The 27,417-nt window shown below is 36.4% G+C and overlaps 1 protein-coding gene across 16 annotated transcripts in view; it reads left to right on the top strand.

Annotated features, from left to right (window-relative positions):
* ptprt (protein tyrosine phosphatase receptor type T) overlaps positions 1 to 27,417 on the top strand; it is a 250,044-nt gene that overhangs the window by 165,157 nt on the left and 57,470 nt on the right. For 5 of the 16 annotated variants that reach the window (XM_079883839.1, XM_079883840.1, XM_079883833.1 and 2 more), the window contains 5 exons: positions 4,685 to 4,820; positions 11,132 to 11,164; positions 21,917 to 22,068; positions 25,923 to 26,000; positions 27,142 to 27,177. In XM_079883839.1, the coding sequence (XP_079739965.1) occupies positions 4,685 to 4,820; positions 11,132 to 11,164; positions 21,917 to 22,068; positions 25,923 to 26,000; positions 27,142 to 27,177 (435 nt within the window). Of the gene's footprint in view, positions 1 to 4,684; positions 4,821 to 11,131; positions 11,165 to 17,971; positions 18,002 to 21,916; positions 22,069 to 25,922; positions 26,001 to 27,141; positions 27,178 to 27,417 lie in introns of all 16 variants that reach the window. The other 11 variants (XM_079883834.1, XM_079883826.1, XM_079883835.1 and 8 more) reach the window with 4 other exon arrangements.

The following is a 27,417-nucleotide window of genomic DNA, read 5'->3' on the forward strand; positions in this document are numbered from 1 at the left end:
GGGATTAAGTTTTAATATGATGGGCTTTGATAATAATTCCTCTTTGATACTTAATTTTACCCCATCAAAATAAAAGGATTTGCATACTCACATATTTTTATTGGGCATACAAGCAGAGCAAGTGGTTGAAGGGAAATGCATGGTGAGTGTTTCTAATCAAGGGGAGTTTGAGTTTTTTTGTATTATTTTACAATCGTATATTGGGAAGGAAATAGCATAGGTCTTAAAAGAGCACTTCTGCATGATTGCTAAGATACTTATGATTCAGATAGGTGTGAGAGTCATTAGAACCAACAATATGTCAAAATTATAGAAATACAAGCACATAGAATAGCTATTTCATTGCCTTTACTTGGTTGTGGGTGGTAAGTGTGGTAACTGTTGTAAAAATCACTATTGAAAGCTGAGGTGTGTAATTTTTCCGTATTGTATTGGCCATCTTTTACATTGTGGAATTGTGTTGGGAAGCATTATCTTGGAAATTTTGTTTGGGTAAGCTTTCTTGAAACACATCGAAAGGGTTTTCCTTTATTTTTTTAAGTGGCCAATAAATTTTACTTTAAGCCAAACTTCCAAAACTATGATGTACTGCTTGCTAAGTAGGTGGCATTTTCTATATAGATGGCATTTTAAGGGTAGATTGGACACACATTTAAATTGATCAGTATTTTAAATGTATGTGCTATAAATTCATCTGGTTTTTAGGTCTATGCTGACGTATAGAGCTCTATGAGAAGTGATTTTGTGATGTCTTAAAGGGTTGGTAAAATGAGTCAAAATTGGTAGGTCAAGATTAATATTGTTGTTGTGAAGATAGTGCCGGTTGGGAGGATGGTATCAGAAAAGAACCACATCATGGCGAAAGTGTCTATTAGGATGTGTGTGAATGTGTTTGTGTGTGTGAATCATGAACTGTTGAACCCAATCAGATCAGAGCAGACTGGAGGACATGGAGTTCAGTTACCACATTGATAGAGTCAGGAGAACACATAGTCCATCCGCGTAAACCATCCATAGCGCTGCCTTCACCTTTTGACAGCTCTGGATGGAGCTAAAAAGTGTTTGGCTAGAAAACACTCCAAAGACTAGCAAGGTTAGAAGAGATTGGCTTAGTGTTATTTCAAAGGTCAGAAGAAACTAAACTTGTGATCGTTTTCAAATTCCAGTTTAAAATATATGTGTCTTGCTTGCCGCGTTCAGATTACACAATATCAGCCCAATTTTGGCGCGATTCATTTGGCGTAGGGTGTCGTGGTGATTCGTAAACGACAATGGGCATCGGGACGCAAGAATCTATTGTTTTATCTATTGTAGTGTGTTATAGTAGATGACAACCGATGCCGCATCTGCAAATCTTCACAACGTCTCGACAGAAAGACTAGCATGTTTAATTTTTTTTTTTTTGGGCCTCTACCACGGGTTACGTCACATCTGTGACATTGACCATTAGGAGGACAGAAGGTCTTCCATACAGAGCTTTCAAACATGGCAAACCAAAACTGTTATTGGTGCTGCTAGGTGGAATTATGCAATGGAGGAAAGATTTGTGAAGTTATGGCAACAATACTCCTGCCTTAATGATGTGTCCTCGAGGGACTACCACAACAGAGTGAAAAAAGATAAATACTATAGCGGAGGCGCTTCAGCAACCCGGCGAGTTCTAGAATTAGCATTTACCTAACACGCCACTTTGGTAGCCAGTAAAGATGTTTCTTGGCCATGACATGACAAGAATTTAGTAGTCAAAATCTCAAATCTGTCACAGTGACTATTGTAACAGACAAAAATGATGTCACCACTTTTGAATAAGAAACAATATCAAGACTATAAAACTCATCAAAACTCCGCGAATCACAAGCGTATCAGTGAGAACACTCGTTTGAACAGCACACACACTCGAACCTGACTGCACATCACATTTTTGACTTAGCTCAGGAGTTTTTTTGTTTGTTTTTTCTGAGTGGCTGCGGACGAATTCTTTCCACACACACACACACACACAATATTACGTAACGCTCTGCGCGTATGTTTTAAAAAACATAATTTAACATATAAATAACACTTTTTAAATAGCCCACTTAAAGTGTTTATTACAAGTAAATGACTAAATGCTAAAAATGAATAAATGTTAATGAACAAACATTTGCGTTGCATTTACAATCCTGTGAAAACAGCACCCCTAGCACCCCCCCCTTCCCACGCCCCTGGCGTCAGAAGCAAAAAATAAATGTGGATGGGTCCTCCCCAAAAAAATGTTCACTGTAGTAGATGCCATTTCCTGGATTCTGGGGCCTTTTAAGGGATAATCCACGGCTAGCTGTGCATTCAACGATTTAAATGCACGACGTAGAGGCAGAGAACCACCCGACGCAAAGTGCATTCAATTCGTTTAATTTTAATGATTTATTTTCATAAGTCACGCTCGTTAGATCTAGCATTCTGCCCGCTTTGAATCAGACACAGAGATAAAGTGCGTAAGGTTACATTTATCTGAATGAACAAACTATAGCATTTATATGAATTAATTATAGAGAGAGAGAGAGAGAGAGAGAGAGAGAGAGAGAGAGAGAGAGAGAGATTCATATCTGCGTCTGTTCAGCTTCTCTCTATTAACAACGAACTGTAAAACTGTTGCGCAATTGTATCGCGTTTTTTGCAGCGTCTCGTGCATGCTTATACATAAACAGAAAATATTTGTTTTTCGTTTTGAATTAGAAAATGTAAAAGTATGTAAAATGTTAAATGTTTCTATAAGTATATTTGTTCATGTCTGCAAGTATTCGCTGAGTTTTGTTTCATTTTTGTGACGTGCTCCAGAAAAAAGTTCACAAACACGAGACGGCAAAAAGCGCACCCTGTTTTCTTTTCTTTATTTTACAAAAGTACAATATTTGGTTTTCATTGTAAGTGGACACATATACAAGTAGCTAATAATGTATTGCTTTTATTTGTATAAGCATAAATGTCCACCAAAAATAAAACGCGTTTTTCGAATTTTTTAAAAACACGTCTCTAGACCTTATGTTTTTTCCCCTCCACTGACCCGCGTTTTTAACAAAAACATTCAAGCAATAACATTCCGTGTGAATGGCCCCTTAGATGGCAAACTCACTGGAAATGAATGATTTCTGATTGTTATGTCACTGCAAATCGCGGTCGGCACATATGCACAGTATTTATGTTTGTTTTCTTATGTGAAAAAATCTCAACATCCTTAAACAAAATTGCATGAAATAGTGAGACTTTTTTCAGTGAGAATTTCTTGAATGTGTTTTTACACCATTGGCATTTATATATATATATATATATATACATTTTTTAGACCTGAAAAACAAGCCAAAAATACTGATTAATAAAATGACTTTTTGTGTAGGTTTAGCTCTTCAGCTTACAGTTCCAGAATTTTTTTTTTTTTTTTGAATGTTTAATCTTCTCATGCTTAAAAGAACTGTACGGTTTGAGGGAAATAAATAAATCAAATGATTGAGCTTACATGAAAGCAACCCACCCACATAGAGAGATCAATGTGTTAATATGCAGCAGATTGTTAAAGATGTCGCACTGGCAGGTTAAGAAAAATTCTCAAAGTGCAAAGTGAAGGTAAAAATAACAACATAATTGTTTAATCATTGAAGGCAGGGATTACATGCTTTTCTAAGGTTTGTGCATCTTTAGATATTTTATGCAACCATTTATTTATGTATAATAAATGTTTTTGTATGTATACGGTATGCATCCTTTCTTCTTTGCATTATTAAGATTGATGTCGATTATGATCGAATGGTGGAATGTTTCATTTAGTTTGTGTTTTGAAAATAAAATGCAAAAATATCAAGATGATTATGATCTTTTCAAAAGTGAATTACGGCAACAGCAAACAGCTGAAATTCTTTCATAGAAATAATGGCAATTTCACAGTAGAATTACATGCCTGATGAAGGAAAAATGAGCCGTTGGTGTGGAGCCACGCTAATCCGAGCAGTATTTTCTAAAAGTCATGCATGGTTGTATAGATTTTATACAGATATCAAAATAACAATATATCGTCAACAAAACGTCCTGCAAGATGTGGTGCATGCGAGTATGCAACACCCGTATGTACACAAAGACACACATAGTGTACATCTGCATGAATCTCTACCCTCGTTCTCTGCCTTCATCCTCTTTTTGTTTTTCTAATCATTCTTGTATCCATAATTCACGCCTGCATTTATTGCATTGAATTGTCTTTCAGTTTATTTGCATTCTCTAACCCAAAATCCAAAGGCCCTAAAGTGTTTCATTTCACCACAGTGATCCAGTATTTGAAAAGCTCCTTAAGGTCTTTTTTTTTTTTTTGTCTGTTGCCTGTTAATTAATGCCATTCAATAAACGATTCCCCCTTTGCCATAGACCCGCCACACAGTAATGATCAGTGTCACTAGTGCATTTGTTTTGTCTAAATTTAAATGCATTTAATTATTTTAATTTTGAATGTGTGTTTCTTTTGAATATGTTTCATTTGGACTGATGAAATGAAAGAGTGTGAATGTGGGACGTGCTTGATTGGGCTTCATTATTACGTGTTTTCATTTGATTTTTGTATGTGTTGGTTTTGTGTGTGTCACCATAGACCATTTCTCAACAGTGCTTGTCTTAGTTAAAGACCCTTTCTCTTCTTTGTGATGTACTTGTTGCTTTAAAGGTGCATCTACCCAGAATTCCAATGACATAGAGCCTGAAAAACAGGTGGACAGCACTGTAAAGATGGCAGGCGTTATTGCGGGAATCCTCATGTTTGTCATCATTCTCCTGGGCGTTCTTCTCACCTTCAAACGCAGGTACTGCTTGCACACACTTTTAGCTTAACATTATGATGAATAATAGAATGTATGTACTGTATATATAGTTGCTCATGTTTGAATGTACAATAGCTGAAGCACATTTCTTTTCAGGGGAATTTGAAGGTGTTAGTTAGCATTGCTTTTGACATAATCAGCTTTTGTGTCTCCTGGTGAAACATGCACACTGGCTTTCTTTCATTACATCACTTCCTCTCACCATCTTTACCCCCCCACCCCACCCCACCCCCACCCCCCAGCCCCCAGCACACCCCCTCATGTCATTGTGCCTTACAAGAGCCCACCATAGTGCCTCTGCTGTCCCTGCCGCACGCCAACACACCTCGCTCGTAGGTCTTTCCTCTAGTGTCCGTCTGGAACGGTTTATTCAGTCTAGACAGGAATTACACAAATTAATTTTGTCTGTTATTTAAGGTCTGAACCCTTTAAATTGAAGTCAAAACTAAAGTTTGAGATAGATGGGATGCGATTAAAAATATCCTATTAGCAATAAACTGATATATCAGATATCTATAAGCCAATATTTGGCCATTTTGAGATTTATAGAAGTGGTAGTTCCCTTTTGTCAGTTACAAAATATATCTGCAGTCTTGTCTGCATTATAAATGTATCAATATTTAATAATAAACTTTATTTTTAAAATTTTCAGTAAATATTGTTACATCTTTTATACATTTATGCATACCTCATTTTGCATTATTGATATTTATAAATATTAATATTGCATCATAAATGTTTATCCTATATTGTATTGTTGTCATGATACTGGAATTTCTAAATGTGATGTGATACTTGATGTGATATTTGATACCATTGTATGTTTTTAATATTATTCCATTTTTTGTCTATCCATTGAAAATCTAGTCAGTCAATATTTTCAAGCTTCAAAAAGTGCATGACACATCGAGCTAATCCATATGAATTGAACGGTTTAATCCAAGTCTTCTGAACAGACACGATCGCTTTATATGATGAACAGTTTTTAATTTAGGCTTTTATTCAAATTATATTGATCAGTTACTATGTCTCGGTTAACCTCGTCCCCTGAAGGAGGGAACGGAGACGTACGCCGAAAGTGACCGACTGAAAGGGAGTTACAGTTGTCTCACCTAAATGTTTGGTCGCTCAATGTATTTGTGTTTTTACAATGAGGTAATTTTGTTGTAATAGCTAACACACAGCATATACGTAACCGACTGTGTTTACGACTTGTGAGCTGTTTAACGAGGCGACTTTAAGTGTGTATGCGAAACCTGTGAGAATTAGTAAAATGATGCTAAAATTCAGGCACTGTAACACCAACACTATACAACCAGAGCGAATAAGATGAGTGAGTGAGAGAAGGTGTGTGTGTCAACTCGCTGTCAGAGAGAATAGAGAGTGAGAAAGCGCAGCAGGTATCAGTGTATTGATACCGCAGGAAATTAATTACAGAACAGTTTCATTTATTTCAGTATGGATATGTATCGAAAAAACAATATTTTTGACAACACTACTACATTGTCATTATATTGTCCATATAGATATTTGATGATAAACTGTTTCTGTTTTTAAACATTTTGTATTAATAATAATGATATTGGCACTATATTCACCTTATAGATAATAATAATTTCATGTTAATATTGCAAAATGAGACGTGTAAAATTGCTGAAATTAAATTAACTTAACAATATTTAATGAAAATTCACAATAAAAAAACTGAAAGTTTATTATTAAATATATGTCTGTATAAGAAATAAGTGTATGCATGTCTCATTTTGCATTATTAAATTAAATTATTTATAATATATTGCCAATATATAGGCCATTGACCACCAGCTACTATATATCACATATACTAAACCTAGTATGCTGCATTCAAATACTAGTTGGAGAAGTTTGCCACCATTTAGGTTAATATTTTTGTTCCCAGCTCCACAAATCAGGACTATTTGCCTGATACAATTAACAATGTCCTATTATTGACCACTGGTGGTAAATAGAATTTTATTCTAAAGGAATATTTGTGTACATTTTCTTGAAGACACAACAGAAGCACTTCGTCAAATGATGGAGAAGAGCATGATAATAGGCACATATCCAGACTCACACTGTAGTTAAGCACACTTTCTGCATTTAAAATAGCCAATTTAAGTGTCTAGAGCGATTCTCAAGTCCTTGCTTACTAAAATCTTACTTATAATTGGAGAAGATATTTAAAATTTTAAATATATGGATTACACATTTAAGAACCAATGGAAAGTCCTTTGAAACATATACATCCATGAAAGTCATTATATAATTTGCACATTGTCCAATACTAGGAGGGCAGTAGTGAATATAGATCCCACTGTGACCATTCCTGTTCTTCATGGCATAGTTATGGTCCGCACTCATGCTGCTATACTCAAATAGCTGATTAAGTTGACCACGTCTTTATGCATATTAGCCTAAACCTAGGACTTTTTTTATTTTGATTTTTTTTGTTTGTTTTTAAACCTGTTCGATTGTTCACAAGGACAAGGCGATCACTGGGAGCTTAGTTGGAGTGCACGGCACATTGCCAATACGAGCCACAGTCGGAAATACAATAGTGGTTGAAAACACCAGCTAAATCATTAAGCTCTAATTACCATGAATTGTAAAGGAGTGCTTGACAGCGCTATTGTTAATGCATCACTGTCTGGAGCAGTGTGAATTGAAACTTAATGATAGATCTCGCTATTAAAAGAGCAGGAATCAAAAGGTTAGCCATGAATGGCCTTAGTAGGTGTTCATCTTCCACGGTCGATGAAGGAAGGGCTCCTCTGCTATTCATAAGGCAGAATCTTGAAGCTTGAATATTACAATAATAGTTTGTGCTTTTTGTCAGTTTTCTGATGTGTGGGAGTCATAGTAGCAGAAGTAAAATGCAAATACAAAAGTTCTACAAGTCTGGATTCACATAAATAGCTCAGACTGTGGTTGGTTTGAAAACTTTACAGCTATCATGCATACATTTAGACACCAATGTATTGTAGCATGTGAGCTGCTTCCCTGTCAGCTATCTATGTAGGCAGCTACCTTTTAAGGCAGTCGGTTAAAGTTTATGTTTAAGTGTTGCTGAGTTAGCAAAAACAAAAATACATAGCACATGCACATGTTGGATTAAACATTTTAGTAACTTTTAAAGGTAGTTTTTAAGGTAGTACCATTTTAAGTATCTTTCTGTACCAGTGAAAGACTAGTATATCAGGCAGTGTTGCAATTCTGCATCTCGTTTTCCACCTCAATTCAAATTCAGAAATTCAATTGGAATTTTAAAGGCATTCTTAAATCAGCAGTGATAATGTCAGATATTTGTTAATTTTCTGATTATCATGCAGCAATGTTGTCTATGTTCATTTTGCTGTTTAAAAGGTCAGCAATGTTAAAGGAGACTTTTAAATCGTTCCTTTTTACATATAAATCATACATTTGTGGTCTATATAAAGCGGAACTGCAATGCTTGGGTCTGAATTCCTCATTATTATAGCTCCACAGGCCCCTTTTCTACCCCTTTTCTGATGTGCGTCTGAGAGTTTTGGTGCGGTCTCTTTAAATGCAAATGAGACACTTCATACCCCGCCCCCTCTCCAGGATGCAGAGGTGACACTCGGTTCAACTCCACCCCGTTCGGCCATTTTTGTAGTTTGATAGCAGAGATACGATTTTCCTGCATTAAACTTGTTTTAGTGCCCGCCAAAGCGACACCAAAATCTTATTTGATCGGTGAGTAATGTAGATGAACTGCTGCACTTGTGACAGGGCGCATGTTTAACTGAAAGAACGAGCAGAGAGAGAGACCCGGTCGCGCGCGCGCTCTCTCTCTCTCTTCCGAGCCAGGCGAAAGTGTAAACAAGAGGCGCTGTCTTGCTCTCTCTCCCTTGCACATATTAATCAAAATAAATCAACACGGTGGTAAAAGGTCGGAAGACCAAACTTTCATGTGGAGCATTCGGAGATATTTTTTTCCTGAATTACCGTGTGAATTGTGCTAAATAAGTTGCCTTATCAATTCTGAAAAGCGTTCCGGGCATTAAGCTGACATAAAACAACACTTTAATAAAACGAAAAAACTATCCAATGATGAAATGTTTTCTGTGTTGACACAAATCTTGGATGTCCAAAAGTTTCTGTGCCGCTAGATAAACCCTGTTGTTGCTGAAGTAACATTAGTTATCCTTGAAGTGCTTCGCGTTCGCCCACACAAAAATGACTTTATGGGTACATTTCCGTTATAAATAAAACTCAACCAGGCACTTCGAAGAGGTTCTGATGCTGGGAGACGGTGTAATGAAGCGTGTGGGTTACTACATCCAACAACCGAACATTTTGACTTACCCTCTCGTAACTTCTGCATCCTTGAGCTTGGACTACAAAATCACAGCGAGAAATAAAGATGGAGGATTGCTCGAAGTGTTGGGCCATCAGTCAATGTCCTTATTTGGCAGTTCCGCTGCAAATGCTGTGACGTAATTGTTCAAAAAACGTAATAGAGAATAAAAAAATCGGAACAGGTTGCAAAATATGACCAAAACAGAATATTAAGATATCAACGAAGCGCCTGAAGAGACTAATTTCAACTTTTCTGTACTTCTAAACACTCCAAATATACAACAAAATGCATTTAAGGGGTAAAAAAGTGCTGGATTTAGCATGATATGTCCCCTTTAATAGATAACTCATTTTTTGTTTTCAAATACGTTGAGGTGAATTTAGGGAATTTGGGAAGCAGCTCACGAGTATGTGGAACCAATTCTAGGGCACAAGAATTTAGCATCCGAGAACTCAAGAATTCAATTTGCAATGATTGTAGATGTCTGCTCTTTAGTTGCTTACTAATGCATTTTGTATTTGTGAGAAAAGACTAAATTGCTTATCCCTCAACTTCTTTTGATCATTCATATTTTAGCCACTGACACCAGCACTTAAGTCAGGCAATGATGTCTCATGAATTGCAGCATTTTACATGTCTTTCAGTCACCATGAATTATTTCTGTGCATGGCGTCAAAAATGCTTGCGAGCTCATAAGCTATGCTTTTTTATCTCTGAGAGCTTGTGTAAAGCATGTTTTTTTTTAAAGGCAGGAGAGATGGACTTCATTTTTAAACTAATAATACAAGGACGAATGGAGTGGACAGGCTGAGTCTAATGGCAAATTGATGTTTTACTTCTTGGTAATAAAATGTCCCCTCAGGCATCTTTGACCAAGCCTTGGATAGATTGTAATTAATAATGGATGGCTCGCATATCTTTTCAAAGTTGGAATTGTGTCTCTCTTCTTGCATTGAGTCACAGGAGATTTGGCTCTGGTGCCGCTCAGTTTGGATACTTAAACGTACTCAACCTGAAAGAACATGCATTGGGGATGGTACTCCATAAAGTCTAATGTGCTGTTTCACATTTCTGCCTGTGCAGTACGCCATATTGTTCCTTCTCTCACAAAAGCTGTCAAGAACAGGTCTAGGTCACGTTTCATTCCAAATCAAAGTATTTTTAATAAAAGAAAGCCTACAGTATTATGGGCTATTTCTGCACTGTGACAATTTTCATGACAATTAAAAACATAATTAATACATTATTATTAAAAAAATTCTCATTTCTCATTATGGTGATTGTCATTAGATTTTTATTCATTTTTAAATACTTCAGAATTCATTAGCACTTTACCATTATCATGATGCATAGATTCATATTTTATATATATATATATATATATATATACATAGTACATTTTATATATTTATATATCAATTTTCTCCACATTACCATAATGAGAATTTCAGCTTAATTAAAAAGATTTTAATTGACTTGAAAGGTCTTAATTTTTCTTTTGATTTTGGGGAGAAATGTGACCCAGACATGTCCCTGACACTTCAAAACTAACCTCACATGGATTAATATCAGATGTATACTGGCCATTTTGCATTTTTAAGGCATACTGACTGTAGTGCAATTAAAAAAAAAAAAAAAAAAAACATATAATGTAGATTGATGTATAACAAGCGCTAAGCTGAAACATTTATATGTGAGGCAGCAACGTAACATCTCCATCTCAGCACTCAAGCTTCTCCATTTCAGCTAGAGTCAAACCTCAATGAGTTGCATGCAGCGTAACATATACACTCACTGTTTGGCCTAACACACAGGAAACTTCAGATGCTGTATTATTTGCTGTGAAGTATGAAGAGGTGATGTTAGTCTGTGTGCGTGTGTGAGCGTATGTTACTTAACCTAAAATCATACCCTGTCTTTTATTTCTTCTCCTCTGGGCTACGTCTGCTAGAGAAATCCACACCTGGAGAACTCTAAGTGTGGGGTATTGTATGTTTAATTCTAGCCACAGTACGCATCCTGAGCCCATTCGCACACCATTCTGTTTTATTTGATCCCATTTGTGTCGTGTTATACACGTATCTTCATTTATTGAACTTTTTTTTTGCTTGTATTTGCCATTCACATTTTGGCACATGCATGGAATCTATCATCTTGATTTGTTTGTATTAGTGATTAAATATAAGCTCTGTTCCCAAACCTAGTGAGCTGCCTCACGGCCTACTTAGCCACCTGCCGTCTAATACAACCGATTTGGAACACGCTGTACATATGCAACAACTCCATGCGTCATACAGAATGTTTATTTTAATAGAATTTACCATGCAAAACACTAAATTGCCTAAAATAGCTTATATAATTTATTGAATGCTGAAAACTATCAGTAAAAAGATCTGAGATTTTTCTTGCGTCGTCTCTATTTTAGATTTTTTTTTTTAATGAGCTCATGATGCATTTTGGGTTTGCATTGAATATATACCTAGAGGTGAAAGATACATCGATGACTCATTAAAAACAAGGAGTCTCATAAGGCAGCATCTTTTGAGCATCTATGATGCCTTAAAATGCTTACTCCGTAGGCAGTTCACTAGGTTTTGGAGCAGAGCAATAATGGTTGTTGGTGTTAATTGTGAAAGTATTACGCTTTTGCTCGCTATCAATGTGGCCTGTGTTTAATGTGTTTTTTTTTTTTTTTTTTCTGCATTCTCACTCTTATTTTAATTGCTTGTTGTTGTGCATTGTCGCTGTTAAATGTTAGAGAAATCTGCAGTGATTTGTGCCGGGAAAATTTAAGGGTCGGTTCAAATGTCACTACATTAGCATATTAAAATAAGTTTAATTTCTATAGCGAATCCTGTTGCCTGTTAGATCACCTTCTCATAAATAGCATTAGCATGTGTCCCATGGTGCAACAATTACAGTGAAAAGGGCACTTCATTTGCTCTTGTTCGTTTTGAGAGTGGCTTCAAACGACACTTTATACCACAATCCAGGCTAGCTGGTAATTATTCCTCTTTAATACTGTCACAACCCTGCCTCGTGTGCTGCACTACGCCGTTAAGCTAATATGTTATGTTCATGAAGGCAAAGGATGATTACTCCTACGCCAAGCCACCTACACAGCCAACTGTATAGAGGATTTAGCTTAAAGCTCAGAGGTTGCCAGGTCTTTTCTGTAATCTTATAAAATCCACACAACTGCAACATTACTGAGAAGACATTATAATGTCAGTGCTTAAGGTCGTTTGGCTTGGATTACAGAGGGCAACAGTAACAGGTAAACGATTTATGGTTTACGGTACATTTTCTTTTTGGAATCGCATAGGCTATAAAGTGGCTTTTTGTAATACGGAACCAGAAACCGATGCGTTGTGGGCTTTCTTTACAGCCGGTTAAATAGAATGTTGTAGCACCATAAATCAATATAAATAAAAATAAGGTCTCTTTGAAATTCTTAAACACAACAGCACTGAAATATTTATAGCAATATTCCATAAGCTGACATGCATCAGCCCCTTTTAATAGCAATTTCTGTCTTGTATTTCAAGGCACTGAAATGCTATTTTTCTGGGAAAAAAAACTAAAATATTAAAATGTGCAGTTCATGTATTTTTTTTTGTTCTGTAAATTTCACTTCACAGGCTCCGTACAGTACTTTAGTCATGCTTTCTTGCAAATTAAAGTAAAAGATAATTTTCCACAATTAAGTTTTTCACAGTACAAAGAATCTGCAAAGACTGAGGTGTATTTGTGAACACTCTCTGTTATTATTGGCTAACCTCTTTGCAGATGAAATAAGTATCAGTGCTTACTGTCAGGTAAAATAATTGGCTCTGCCCCATCTTATCATCTTCTTTGCAGACTCTTTGTGACAGATTCATAGAACAATCCACGCTGATTTGACCTGCTCTTGTTCTTCCTGAACACTTAAAATACCTTGTTAAAAATAAACTTTCCTTACTTTGGGATCCCTCATTTGCGTAGAACCCTAAAAGATTGAGGAAGATTGGACTTTTTATGACATGGCCCCTTTAAATACCTTCAATCAGATATCCTGGTTTAGGATCCGTTTTGGCATGAAGCAAGAAGTGCACAAGTGGCTTTATCTGATTCCAGATCAGTGCTTTATTGCTAAGAGCTCTCATGAGGTGCAGATATATTATATGTAAAATATAGTGGCTTATGACTGACCATGCTGAAAATAGATGGATGTGATGATTCAGCGTGTAATCATATGCATAGGCAGGACAGCTATTTCACAAAGTGTTGATCTATTTCAACCTCGGTCAGCATTCTGATGGAGCAATGAGGGAGTCGATCTCGGACAGAGTTCGTTTGGACACTACTCAGTCCCAGACCATTAAACACACACACACACACACACACACAGACACAGAGAGATTTAAGTGAGACCCTGCACTCAACACACAGGAGTGACGCTCTTGCACATCTGCGCTTTCGATCAATGACAGACCTAGACATAAAGCATGACATAAATAATAGATGATTGCTACCAGAGGGAAATGTGATAGCATAAAACACTATATATTTAGGGACGTCCCGAGCCGATCTCAAGGATCGGTATCGGGACCGATTGAGCATTTTTTTTAACCAAACAGTACCGGCTATTCTAAGCACAATCCTTTATTTTACATCAGCTGTAGTGCAGGTGTCGTGCAGTAGGTGGCGGTATGCTAAACACGGAAACTCAAACGTGTATGTGTGGTGGCTAGAACCAAAAAGGTCTGTTCCAGCGCGTCACACACACGTTCAAATTTCTGTGTTTAGCATATTTGATGTGCACCTTTGTAACAAATCACTTAAGTCATTTATTTACTGTTTAGTTTCATCTGCCGTCAGACTGTCTGAGACTATATATATATATATAGAGAGAGAGAGAGAGAGAGAGATTTTAGTAATATGGTGCATATGAAAGTAACAGTACACATGCAGGTAGTACTGTGGTATTATCTGAAGTACCTTGGGGTGCCATGCAAATACCAACACAATTGTAACTATAATCTAGTACATATTATGGCATGGTAATACTTTGTTTTTGGACATTTTCCATGGTAGTTGGTGCATGTACGTGGTTTACTGTACACTATGTAGTGCCATGTAAATTCCATAATATGTGAACATGATAATCATTCAGTACTGTGGTATATAGCAAAGTGCTATATATTGCCATTATATAATGCTTCAGGTATATACATTTTTAATTTTGAGGATGTCAGATTTAGCTACCATGGTACTAAATACTGATGGATGGATGGACAGACGGACTGACAGACGGACGGACTGATAGATAGATAGATAGATAGATAGATAGATAGATAGATAGATAGATAGATAGATAGATAGATAGATAGATAGATAGATAGATAGATAGGACAGACGGACAGAAAGATAGTGTTCTATAAATTCAATAGAGTAGGTGTGTGAGTGTGTCCATGTGTGCACACTTCTACGTGCCTGTCAGCCGATTGTGCGTATGCTTTCAAGCCTGAATGGATGAATGAACAATTTTATGATCTAATAAACCAGAGCATCTTATTTAGTCATTAGCTGAAATAAAGTTGTACAAAGTCTTTGGCAAACCAACCTTTGTCAAGTTAACAAACCATTTCTCATCTTCCCTCACCCTCATTCTTTCCCATGTAAAGTCACAATACAGGCGTGAGTATCACACTTTCTCCTCACAGCAGAAATGATGATAAATCACAGGAGAGCCCCAAAAAAATAATAAAGAGGCCACTTATGCTGTGAGCTCCTCGCAGTTCTACTCTATTAATATTTATGGCCACCTTCGCCCGCCGTGGTGCTCTTCACTTCGCTCTCTTTTATTAATATCATCAGAACAATGTCAGCAGGCCATTTTAAAGGGCCATTGAGATGAAATGGCCAAAGATGGATGCCCCCGCTGCATATGCATGCTGCCAAACGCATCGACTGTTTGCATCTGTTTTAGCACCGTCAGCCCGCCGCAAAACACATTTGCCATAACGGCCCATATCCAAACTGTGTTTTTATTGCCTACAGAGAAGTCATAGGGTCATTAAATATATTTACTTTGGTGCTGCTTTAGCGATAAAGCGAGCAGTTTGGGTGCTATAGCTTGCTTTTATGATACAGGAAGCGTACAGGCGGGAATTTAGTGTGTGTGTGACTTAATGCAGCTGTGTGTGTGCTGACAGGCTGATGCATGGTTATTCGGATGTGTATTATTGTAAAGGTTTGTGATAAGTGGCAGGTTTTGAACATTATTTACAAATCGTTAGTGTGAAATACATGTTAATAACTCAGGCTAGTATATGATTTCTTAAGCAAGTTCATATCCTCATAAAGGTTTATACATGGTGGGGTCTTTCAAAGATATTTGTATATTGTTCGCATGAAATGCGATAACCCAAGCTGAAACATCATTACTTTTGTGGGTTTGTTTTGCGCTACAGTAAGTGGCAAATTCTGAATGGTATTTTTATATCATTAATTCCTATGATTAAAATAATTTGATTAAAGTGGCAAAAATTGTTAGCATGATAAACATGCTAATGCATGATTCCTTTAGTGGGTTCATTTTAGCGTACAGATTTGCACAAAGTGCCGAATGTGAAGGTTATTTGTAAATTGTAAAAAAAAAAAAATCAGGAGAATGATAAAAATCAGTGAGAGCTCAGTCAGGAAGCAGACGGCCACGAAGTCGCTAATTGACAACTTCACTTGCATGTCATCACCAATATTACAGTTAATCGAATCGCCATTAACAGACGCCATCTGGTCTTTATTACCATATCAGACTATTGCTGTCCTTGCGTATCTCCTCTTGTCTTTACCTGGAAAGAACCAGTCCACAGAGACGTAAACACTGACACACGTTGATGACAAGGCCTCATTTTGGAGTAGCAAAAGCGTGATGTGTTTGCCAACTGCTTTTGGTGTCTCTTGTCCTCCTCCTTTCTCTTTCTGTCTCTGTTAAGCTCATAACAGAGAACAGAGCTACAATATGTCTGTGAAACCCCCACCATTCCTGTCCATCCCTTTAGCTGTCCATGCACACTCCCACCAGTAAGGTACAACGGGGCTAAAGGCGCATTGACTTCATTCTCCTTTAACACTAGTTGGAAAAATACAATTTTGCCCAGCACTTTTCCTAACAACCACTTTTGACTTATGCACGTGGAAATTTGGCTGATCCTTGACGTGATCGTGGAAAGCAACACAAAGTTTATTCTGCGCTAATTTGATCTAATTTTTTTTTTTTTTAAATGTAGATTTATGTAGCAAATGAGAATCGATTAAATTATTGATTATATTTTAAAGGCAAAGGTTTTGTTAATGTTTTTTAGTTTTGTTTAACGTGATTAAAGCAACAGTTTTTCAATAACTGAAGTATGGAATTGGGGGTAAAGGGCAGTCTTGCTGTTAAGGCACAATAAATAACATGATAATAAACAGCTGGCTGACTTTTCCATTTGTTGACATGACATGGTTAGATTCAAATGGTAAATATCATACTGTATATTAAGGTGTCCACCTAGAGATAATCAATCACTATATTTATAAGGAAACCATCATATATGGTTTATCATATATAGATATATATAAAGATATTAATTATATCATATAAAATATCACATTTATTGTTACTATTGTAAAGCTATAAAAAAATTATGGGATCTCCCTGAATGTTTTCAGAATCTTTACTTTTTTTAAATATTATATATAATATTAAATATATATACAGTATATTTATTTATTTTATTTATCAAAATAAGCAGAATAAAGTAACTTTGCAGAAGTGATTGTTTTGAACAAGTATTAACTTAGATATGAATCAAAACATATTACTTTAGCTAATTTGTATAAATACGTTGTGCCTTGTGCCCCTTTTTACCCCGTGTGTAGGGTAAAAGACCCAACTTGCCACCTCATAAATGTATAAGATTTTTAAACAAAGCAAACCACTTTTATGATTTATTTTCACACAAAATGTGTTGATCCATCAATGTTCAATAAAAACGTCTAATTTGTCTGCAATCATACACTATGAGAACAGTGAAATGCACATTTTTGTTGAGGTCTGTCTTTAGCTCCGTTGTACCCTACATGTATACAGTACACACACACTCTCTCTTCCTTCTCTTTGTTCTCTTTCTCCTTCATTTTCTTTTTCACTTGAAGGGGAGCCAGATGTGCAGTTTCATACATTTCATTTATTGCTTAATGGTCATTTTACTATTACTAACTATTACTAATGCAAAGGATATTTACTAACCTAAATGCAACTAGAGCCGCACAGCCTCAGGTAGCAGACATCCGTAGCTGATCTACATGAAGCTGTGTAGCACTCTTTTATTTGATCAAAACATTATGTGGTCATTAGCACATGAAACAGTTTTTACTAGTTTTATCATTAAATATCTCTTTATTTACAGTACTGATACTAATCAATGTGTTTGTCTTTTTTTTTTTTTTGTCCTTTGTTTTGTTTTGGTATTATTTTATTTGATTATTTTGTGATATTTTCACTAATACTTTCATATTACATTTTAATTGATAATGCTTTAATTATCATATTGTTTTAATTTTATATTTAATTGTATTATATTTTACATATATTGATATTTTATTTGATTATTTTGTGATATTTTCACTAAAACTTTATTTTATTATACTTTATTTGGCAATTGCTTAATTTTCTTATTTTTTACTTTTTTTTATATATTATATTTAATTTATTTGACATATTCTTATTTTATTTTATTTTGTCCTCATCTTGCTGCTCCAGAAGAAATGCGTATTCCTACTCGTATTACCTGTAAGTAGCATTAAATACAAAACATCTAATCAACAATCCCTGTCTTAAATTTATGCATTCCTATTATCCATTTCTACAAAGTACTTTTACAAGTTTCTGAGAAGAATTTTAAAACTTCCTTATTTCATTAAAAGAATAAGGTGAGAGAATGAAAGAATTAAATGAAAATAAGTGACAATTATCTTAGGACCAAATATCTCTTAACTTTGCCATGGCGAACAAAGCTTTTCGAAACTAAGAGAACTTTAATTTGGAGTAAACTGTCTTATACTTCATCACACTTTGCACCAATGTTTTAACTTCGCTGTACTTCCATGTTCCGTCAAACACGACCCATTTCGACCCATAAACCATCTTATGTGCTATATACAGTACCTAACAGTTTTTCAGTTTGCATTGAAATATTAGCAGGCCTACAGTTATAAATATCCCTCATGTGCACGTAAATTGATGTGGCTCCACTGTTATGTTATTCCCTTTGGTCTGCGGACTCCATCTATACTTTTTATTACTTTTCCATTACGCTTAAACTATTTACTGTTACCTCGACCGTTATGCCTTCCTCAGCATTTTACTACTCGGGATTGTTTAATTTGCTCTGTGTGCAACAGAGCCTAGCTGCAGGATGTTTACCTCACACGTTAAAGGATTTGAAAGCTCAGATTCACAGTCGGACTACTATGTGCATTCTCACTCCTCTCTCCCTGCTCCTGAAATATAGATGAAAGTAACAACACAGCCAGGAGGAGCTCTTTCAAAAGGATATCATCTGAGAGGGCATAGACAGACAGCTACAGGCTAAAGCTAGCCGTGACGCCAATATATTCCCTAAATCCTGAGAGCGATTCGTTCTCCGTTTCAATGGGGTTATGTTCTGGGCGTGATTGAGTGATGGTTTCAGTATGCATGTTGAGGTCGGCACATGCAGATTTAGTATTGCAGTCGATGATCGCGTCTTCCCTTTTGTCCTTGCCCATTCACATACTGAGTTTACCATTAGCAAAGAGATATGAGATCTCGCATGTTGTAAAAGCTTTGATAAAAACTTCCAATATGTAATCTGAAACTTTTGTATACAAAAGTACATACTTTTAAGTGTATACTAAGATATTAGTAGCATATACTGTAATAAAACCAATAACACTGTCGGCATATTTTTTAGTATGTACTATGATTTTAGGATGGTATATTAATATAGCATAATATATCATGCTGTTAATGTTTATTCCTGATTCATCAGCATGTTTAAGTTTGTGTGTGCATGCATTTACACATTTGGCAGATGCTTTTATCCAAAGTGACATTCGAAGAAGTCAATACAGTTTTAACACTGTTCCCTGGGAATCAAACCCATGACCTTATCCTTGCTAATGCCTTGCCCTACAAGTTAACCTACTGCAACCTTGTGCGTGCATGCAACTGAAAAATAGGGGGTAGTGTAAATGCTATTTTGAGATGTTCTGCATGGTTACTAATTCTACTTTGACATGCACCTCCTGGCTAGCTGCCTTGTCTTTGCATGTACTCATGTCACAAATGCATATGCTTTGTGCTATTTCCACCATTGAAGTTTTAGATCAACCAAATGTGATATCTTTCTCAATGAACATTTGGTGAATTTCATGCGTAAATGAAGAGAAAAAAAAAAAAAAATTTTGCAGTAGAGATGAAACGGTTACCGGTTTAACGATAAACCATGTTCCTGTCTTCAGAAAAGTTTCGATGGCATTTTCTTTTCATCTTACCTCCATGTAATGCCTAATAAAGTAGTGTTTATTAGCTTTGCGCTGCTTTGTGTATAAGGAAACGGCTCTATTTTTGCTTTTCCATAAGCGCCACCTACTGTCAGAGAGTTGATTTACAATTTCATTATAGAGTTTTTATGCACTGTTGTAAATTTTAACCAGTTGATGAAAAATAAGCTAATGTGCAACTCCTAATTTTATTTGTTGTTTGTTGGTTTTCGATATAAACTTGGCTAAATGATTTAAGTTAGTGTAATGATATTTTTTTAACATTTCCAGCAAATTTTAACAATAACCATGATTCTTTTGGTCATTATAATTAACACCGTTTCATCTCTATTTGACCAACGTGAGCTATGTCTTTCTTATTCCCCACTTCTCTCTCTATCTCTCTCTCTTTTACAATATGCCATTAACAAAGTTGGTGCTATAAAGACGTTTATGGTGCCCTAACTATAGTATAGCCTTCACTTTTAATGAGGTGCTGCTCTGACATTAATTAAATAAGGATTATCTATAGTTTATTCCAGTTACAATGAGTCTAGATTCTGTGGCACTTGAAACGAGACCCATTACTGCAGTATTCCATTAGTTTTATTATTTGATGGGTGTTGTATTATAAAATACTTTGACCTTCAGCATACGTTGTGGGACAAGCTGATGGTTTGTTGATGCTTTTGTCTGAAAATGCCGTCTATTTAGGGAAGGTTTTGTTGTAGAGTTTGTGTTTTGCAGTTTCTACAGCGAAATCTCAGCACTAGCAATCACATTGATGCTTGACTGCTTAATTGGAAAGTCGTGACCCTGCTCTTATTGCTGCTTGATGTTGAGACCCGCTTCTGAACAGTTGTTGGTCCTCTTTTGATCCTCATTCACTAAAAACCAATGTTACACTGAATTTATTTTCCAACCTAGGTAGAATGGCCCCAATTTTAAAGGTTGGCCTGGTTTCTGTGAAAGCTGAAACTTTATTTGATTTTTTTTTTTTTTTTTGGATTTTTTTTTTTTTTATAAATTCCCAGCAGAGAAAATAACAAAACAAAGAGTTATTATCAGCACAGCCCCGTAAGAGAAGGGAGCTCATATTGAGGTCAAATGGTGTTCTGTGGGACCTAGAGAATCAAAGAGTCATTTTATTGGATGACTCCAATCCATCGCTGACACTAATATCTTCCTTGAAGTTTTGTGTACTAACGTGTGGGGAGACTCCAGCTTATGAACCGCCAGACAAATTAACAAATCAAAGACCAGCAGAAGTGAAGTCTGCTGCCTTTATAAAGACTGCCATAGAATTTTTTTTTTTTTTGGCCCATTTTTATGGTTAATAATGTAGGGAATTACAGGTGAAAAGGTGGGATGAGATCAGGAAATGTTGCAAACCAGGTTTGAACAAAACAGCTTAATGTGTCAAGAGTACTAAAAGCTTGGTCACTACCTATGTGCCACAGTTTTAATCAGGAAAATAAACTTTCAAGGAGTAGTAAATCTGTAGGTAATGAAATACTGCATCTGTTATCCAGTGTCAATATATATACAGTATTCTCTACCCATTGCAACAGTTCTATAATAACCCTTTTATAAAAAGCATCTGTTTTAAAGTATATTAATGTATTTGTTTGCAGTATATACGAGTGAATATGTTTATGTGCAAATTTTTCCTGATCAATAGACTTAGTGTCTTTGTTCTGCATGGCAAGGTTTTGAGTTTTCTCTCTCTTGATTTGAGGTTTACTGGCAAATATCACTGCAGAATTTTTTTTTGATTATATTACAGAAATCTTACAGTCGATGCCATTTGAATAGTCAAAAGCCATTCTCACTTCTTTTCCTCTATGTGCCCAGTGTCTGTCTGTGCGAGCTTGTCTTGTATATCTTGTATGTCAATTTTTCAGCAGTGTTTTGGCGGTGCTTTGGTTTAGTGCTCTCTTGCTGTTGTACATACTGAATGTCACACCTAAAACTGGCAAGTCTTGCAGTAACTAACTGATTTTAAGAATTTGTCCAAAAAAAAAAAAAAAGTAAAGTTATTACTTTTACTTTTCATACATTTACAGTACACATTGGAAAACAGTGGAACGGTTTGCACTAGCCAAAAGCATTGCAACAAACCAATGAAGTTTCTCTTTTTGATCATGTGTATAAACATGTCCTGTTGTGGCTGAATTTGAAGGAAACTAGCTAAAAAACAGAAGGAGACAGCCAGCAGCAGTACGCAGAGAGAGATGGGACCCGTAGGCACGGCGGATAAAAGCACAGGAAAAGTCAGCACGTTACACAAGGACGATCCGTTCTCCACCAGCAACCAGGACCTCAATGGATTCTGTGAGTTCAGCAAATTTTGTGCTGCCCTGTTTTTTGATATTACCTGTTTATTTCAAATGTTCCTGTGCTCTGATAACAATATTAGTTAAAGAGGAAAGTTGGCATTAACAAATGAAGAAACGAACGAATAAATGGATGAATGAATTAGAGAATAAATGTATGCACAAATAAACAAATTAAAGAATAAACAAATGCACTAATGAACAAATTAAGCAATGAATGAATACATTAATGAACTAATGGATGAACTGAAGTATTAAAAGAACAAGCAAATTAATGAATGAATGCACGAATGAAAGAAATAGTGAATTGATGAATTAATGAACAAAATAAAAAAAAGAATGAACCGAAAGCATGAATAAAATACTGAAAATGTAAAAAAAAAATATTTTAATCAATCTTCCGTTTTGATGAACTATAATCTATTCTTTAAATCCCAAGATCCATCTTTTCATCTATGCTGTTTTCTATTGTGTTAAACTTCACTAAACATTATTTGTAGCGCAATAATCGCAATTATACTTTTGATACGAAACAGAGTCTCATATTTCAAAATGTCAATTTTGTTACATAATCCAAACACTAAATGTAATTTTGATAGCCACTTCAGTTCAAGCAGTGTGAACCGATCATCTCGTCTTCTTTACAAGTTGCAGCTAGCCTGGGAAAACCCAGACAACTTCCGGCAAATTTAGATTTGCTCTGCAAGTAGTCTGGCAAAGAGCTCATTCAAGCCCATTTCCATGCCGTCGAAATCGCGGCACCAATCAGAAACGTTGAGGCGGGCTTTACACAATGACGATCGCTCGGATTGGTTTTAGGTCTATCCAATTGCGCCCAGAGGCATTTGAGCGACGTCCGTAGGTGAAGCCACCAACTTTTAAATGCATTATTATATTCAAATTGCAAACACATGAGGACAGTCTCCATGAAAGACCCACTGGCAGATGAACGTGCTACTACATTTCTGTCCGAAACGGTAGGAAATTAAATTAGATTTAATAGAGGATTTTAACTGTGACAAGATGATTGACAGGGCAGTTTACGTGACAGGATGCACGCGACAGATCCGTCCGATAAAGATGACGAAGTAGTATGTCCCAAAGCTTGCCTACTTTTTTGCTACACATTCAAAAGTAAATACATTTTCTTCACAAAAAGAGTACATACTTTTATGGCGTAGTGTAAAGGCAAATTGGGATGCAGCATATGGCTTTACACGATGACGATCGCTCTGATTGGTTTTAGGTCTATCCAATTGCGCCCAGAGGCATTTGAGCGACGTCCGTTGGTGACGCCCCTTTGGAAATTAGTTATTAAAGAAGCTTTGCCAGACCATAACTCAGTTACTACTGAGAATGGTCTGGTTTTAACCAGGCTAAGTTGTAGCACAAATTAAACACAAATGAACATCAGAAGGTATGTTCAAAGATACAGCAATAGTCTCATGTTCTGACATTTTACACTGCTTCTCTTTAGAGAACTTCCTGCTCTTTTCCACTAATCTCAAAAGTCAAAGTCCAAAGGTCATAGAATAGTCACTTTCCCCAAATACCTCGACCTTTGAGCACCTGAGTGTGTGTGCGCTTCAGTCTCAGGACTCATTACTTCAATCACACAGACCTCCTGCACGTCCCACTATCCCGGTGATGAGCTCGGGAAGCCCTAAAAGGGGTCAAAAGGGGTCAACAATCTGTCATTTTAACTCAACTCACCGTTCTCCTTGATTGTCTGTACTAAGCGTCCGTCAGGAAACCAAATGATGGGACGCCACCGTCTCGCACCTGCCATTCACAGATCTGAGCATCGCTAATCACAGAAAGCTATTTTGTCACTAAACAGCATGGACTGAAGCGTTCTACATATCAAGAGACTCCGCTATTGACGTGCTGCTTTAAGGCGCTAGAAAAGAATACGAAGTGGCATTTGGACTAGGCGTTTTTTTCATTCTCGTGCTTTCATTCTCAGTTTTAAGTGGGCTCTGGCATGCTGTGAAGGGGCTGTAATTAGGACGGGTCTTTCTGAGTCGCTTTCTGCACAAAATGTCACTGTGGCCTTTGTGTACAGAATAATTTGAATGGAGCTGGACGAAGAGGAGGCAATAGAGAGTAAGAGCAAGATGCACGGAGAGAGAGAATGTCATTATGCATAATGATCACATTTATTTCCTTTAAAATCAACATTGATTGGCAATGTGTTCTAGTGTTTCTCAGTTCTTTTGAATGTCTTTGGTCAGTTGATGTGCAAATGCAGTTCATTTGGTATGTTTATTTCGGATCATTACAGGCACGGAGTAGTTGGAGACTGTTATTTTATCTGTTGTTTGTCTAATGGTCTGAGAATCACTATTATAGCACAAGTACAGGCTCTTTATTATAGACATGAATCTCAGCTGTGGTGTTGAAGCAAAAACAATCTAGAGCTCAGCCCAGCTCATAACTGCTGTTTGTAAGCAGTTCTTTAAAAGTGTCACAGGCCTTGTGATACACTATCAGACACTTTAATCTAAAACTTTAAAGCTGCATCAGGTAGTTTTTGTGTTGGAACTGCGAATTGCAATTGATTTTTATCTGTCAAAATAATTTTCTTAATCAATATTTTGTCCTGTTGTTCAGAAAATTATCTAAACATTCTTTCAATAAGATAAATTTACTCATTTACACTCTTATAATATTAAAACTTGTCTTCAGTGGAAATATCTTGAAGTAAGATTTCCTGTTATATTAGAAAAAAAAAATTCTTAGATTAAATTAAATTACATTTTTTACTTTATTTTTGCAGTGCAAATCCTATTTTCTCATGATCGTAACATTACAAAATGTATTAAATATAGACTAATCAACGTACCTATTTTAGTGAAAAAAAAAATTCTTTTCGTTTTATTGGTCGCTCAAGATGTCAGACCATATGTACTAACCACTAGTCCACTGCTGGCTTTACTGTGTTTTTGTTCCAATTAATTTCTTTTTATGAGTTTTATATTTTTTATTTAATTTGATTCCAGGAGGAAAATCTTTGGAGTAGAGAATAGAACTTTGTGAATGACAGACCTTCCAATCTGGGCACCAAATTCTTGTGGGCCTTTGTATCTCATATTGGAACTGACATTTTTTCTCATTTATATCCAGACCTTCCTCTCACTGGCTCCACACTTACAATCACACATTATTATATATTTTTTTTGTATCAGGGCTTTTTAAAGATGATTCAGCGTAAGATGTGTGAGATAGAGATCATAGCGATCCCAGCCTACACACTCAGCATTTTAGCTGTATTACCATTTAAATGAACACAGAGACACCTGCCTCTAACCTTCCACGCTTCTCTCATTCAGACGCTCTCGATCTCACCTCACTGGCCCATGAGCTTTTGCTGTGAAAGCATTTTCTGTAGAGATCCTTATGTGAGTCAGTGAATGCGTATGCTCCGACACATGTGAGACGTGGGGATTTGTGTAAATGGAGATCTGGAGTGATAGGTGATTAAACTGGAAAGTAAAAAAGGATATGAGCTCCAGCCGAGAAGAGTAAAGGAAGTTTGCTGGAGTGTGTGATGCTCGGAGTGTGTTTTTGTGACTTTCAACAAGTCCTTCTGTGTGTGAGTCTTCAAAAATCAGACATCCTTTATAAAACTACAGATCTAGGATATGTTCAAAATAGTCCATGGCATTTAAAGGTCTTGCTGACTACAGCATGATGCAGTTTATTAGTGAGATGTCTCCTTTGCAGAAAGTGAACTAATAATCCAGTATTCTGGTATTACTGATACTGTCACAATGCAGCACTGCTATTAATCTAGACATGATGTGGTGGATGTAAAGCAATTGTCTAAGTGCTCTCCTCTCTCTTTCCCAGCCTCCTCTTCTCCATGCTCCTTCTCCATCCAGGGTAAAGGCCTCCAGAGCAAAACCCTCCTCAACTCTTACTACTCAGGTATGTAGCATTCTGTGTTGACTACGTTCAGAGGCATAGTAGTTAAATACCTGGACTGGTAACCAAAATGAACTCTACAATGTATCAGCAGTTCCATCACAGAAAGAGCTGCAGAACTGCAGAAGCTCTCCTACCACTTTTGTGTTCCTTTATGACATTTTTGGCTCGTTTTATTATGCTTTGAGTTTCCAGTAGGAATGCAGAACGTTTAATGCATTTTACCATGTTTAAACCATTGGAACATGGAAAAAACTCTTTACGTGAAATACAGTAATTTTTCCTGAAATTAATTGTTTACTGTAAATACATGAAGGGAGGTATTGGCAAAATGTCACCTGTAGTACGTCAGTCTTACCAATACAACCAAGAATTTGGACAAAAGTCATTTTAATTAATACAAATTATACGTTTTAACCACTTGGTGGAACTGGCAGACGTTACCTTAGGCATCATGCACCGTTGTAGCATGTCAAAGCATTCATCTCTCAATGCTATACCTCAAAGCTATAATGCACGTAGGTGATTTTAAATTAATATTTCATGTCGATATACATTGGTTACATACTGCTAAAACTAATCGTGGTATTGATATCTTTGTAAGACTGCCGACTCTATAGAACAGTGGCAAGGAAAACTAACTTTACCGCGCTCCGAGAGCCCCTAGTGGTCGGGAGCATTTCCGTTGTGTTGTGGCTTGATTTCGTTGAGTTGTGCACTACTGGGCCACCATAAGTTTCCCTTTCAGATGCAAAATTTATGGGAGGAGAGTATGCTGAATCATGCTAGGTGATTTACTAAGGTTTGCGCTAGTCAATTTACTAGTATTTGCACCCTTATTTACCACCCAAAAAAAGCATATCTTAAACCAGACGCTAATTTGCGCTGCTCTTGGTAGATTGCGTTTTCCATTATGGAAATGATCCGGCTGTGAATGTGGTCTTTAATTTGCGCGTCGTCAGTAGATCACTCGCAGAATTTTCCACTTCCATCTGTGCTTTTATGGGATTGCGCTCTCACACTAATTTGCCCTGTTCAGTAAATCTGGCTCAATATCTCAGAACAATACTCTACAACAATAGCTGTGTGGCATTTGTGTCAAAGCAAAATTTGGGTTTCAGTTGTATTCTGTTTTTAATTACAGTTTCTAAGGAGCCAGTCCCTGCCACAGCATCTATAGGTAAGACACTTTTCCTCATCTACTTATTATAAATCACGCTGTTCAGTTCTATAGATGTGGATTACTTTAAACCCTTACTTCTGTAACTTTTGATCTGAATGTAGGAGGAAGCTGATCTTAGACAATATGAATATTCAGAGGTGAATCACCAGTTCCATTCCAAACCTGCGTGTGTATCTGTGAAAAATCTCTCTGAGTCATAAAGTATGGGTTTAGATGATGAAAGATCATAACATTGAC

Source organism: Squalius cephalus (assembly GCF_949319135.1).
Source record: "Squalius cephalus genome assembly, chromosome: 10".
NCBI classification, from domain to species: Eukaryota; Metazoa; Chordata; class Actinopteri; order Cypriniformes; family Leuciscidae; genus Squalius; species Squalius cephalus.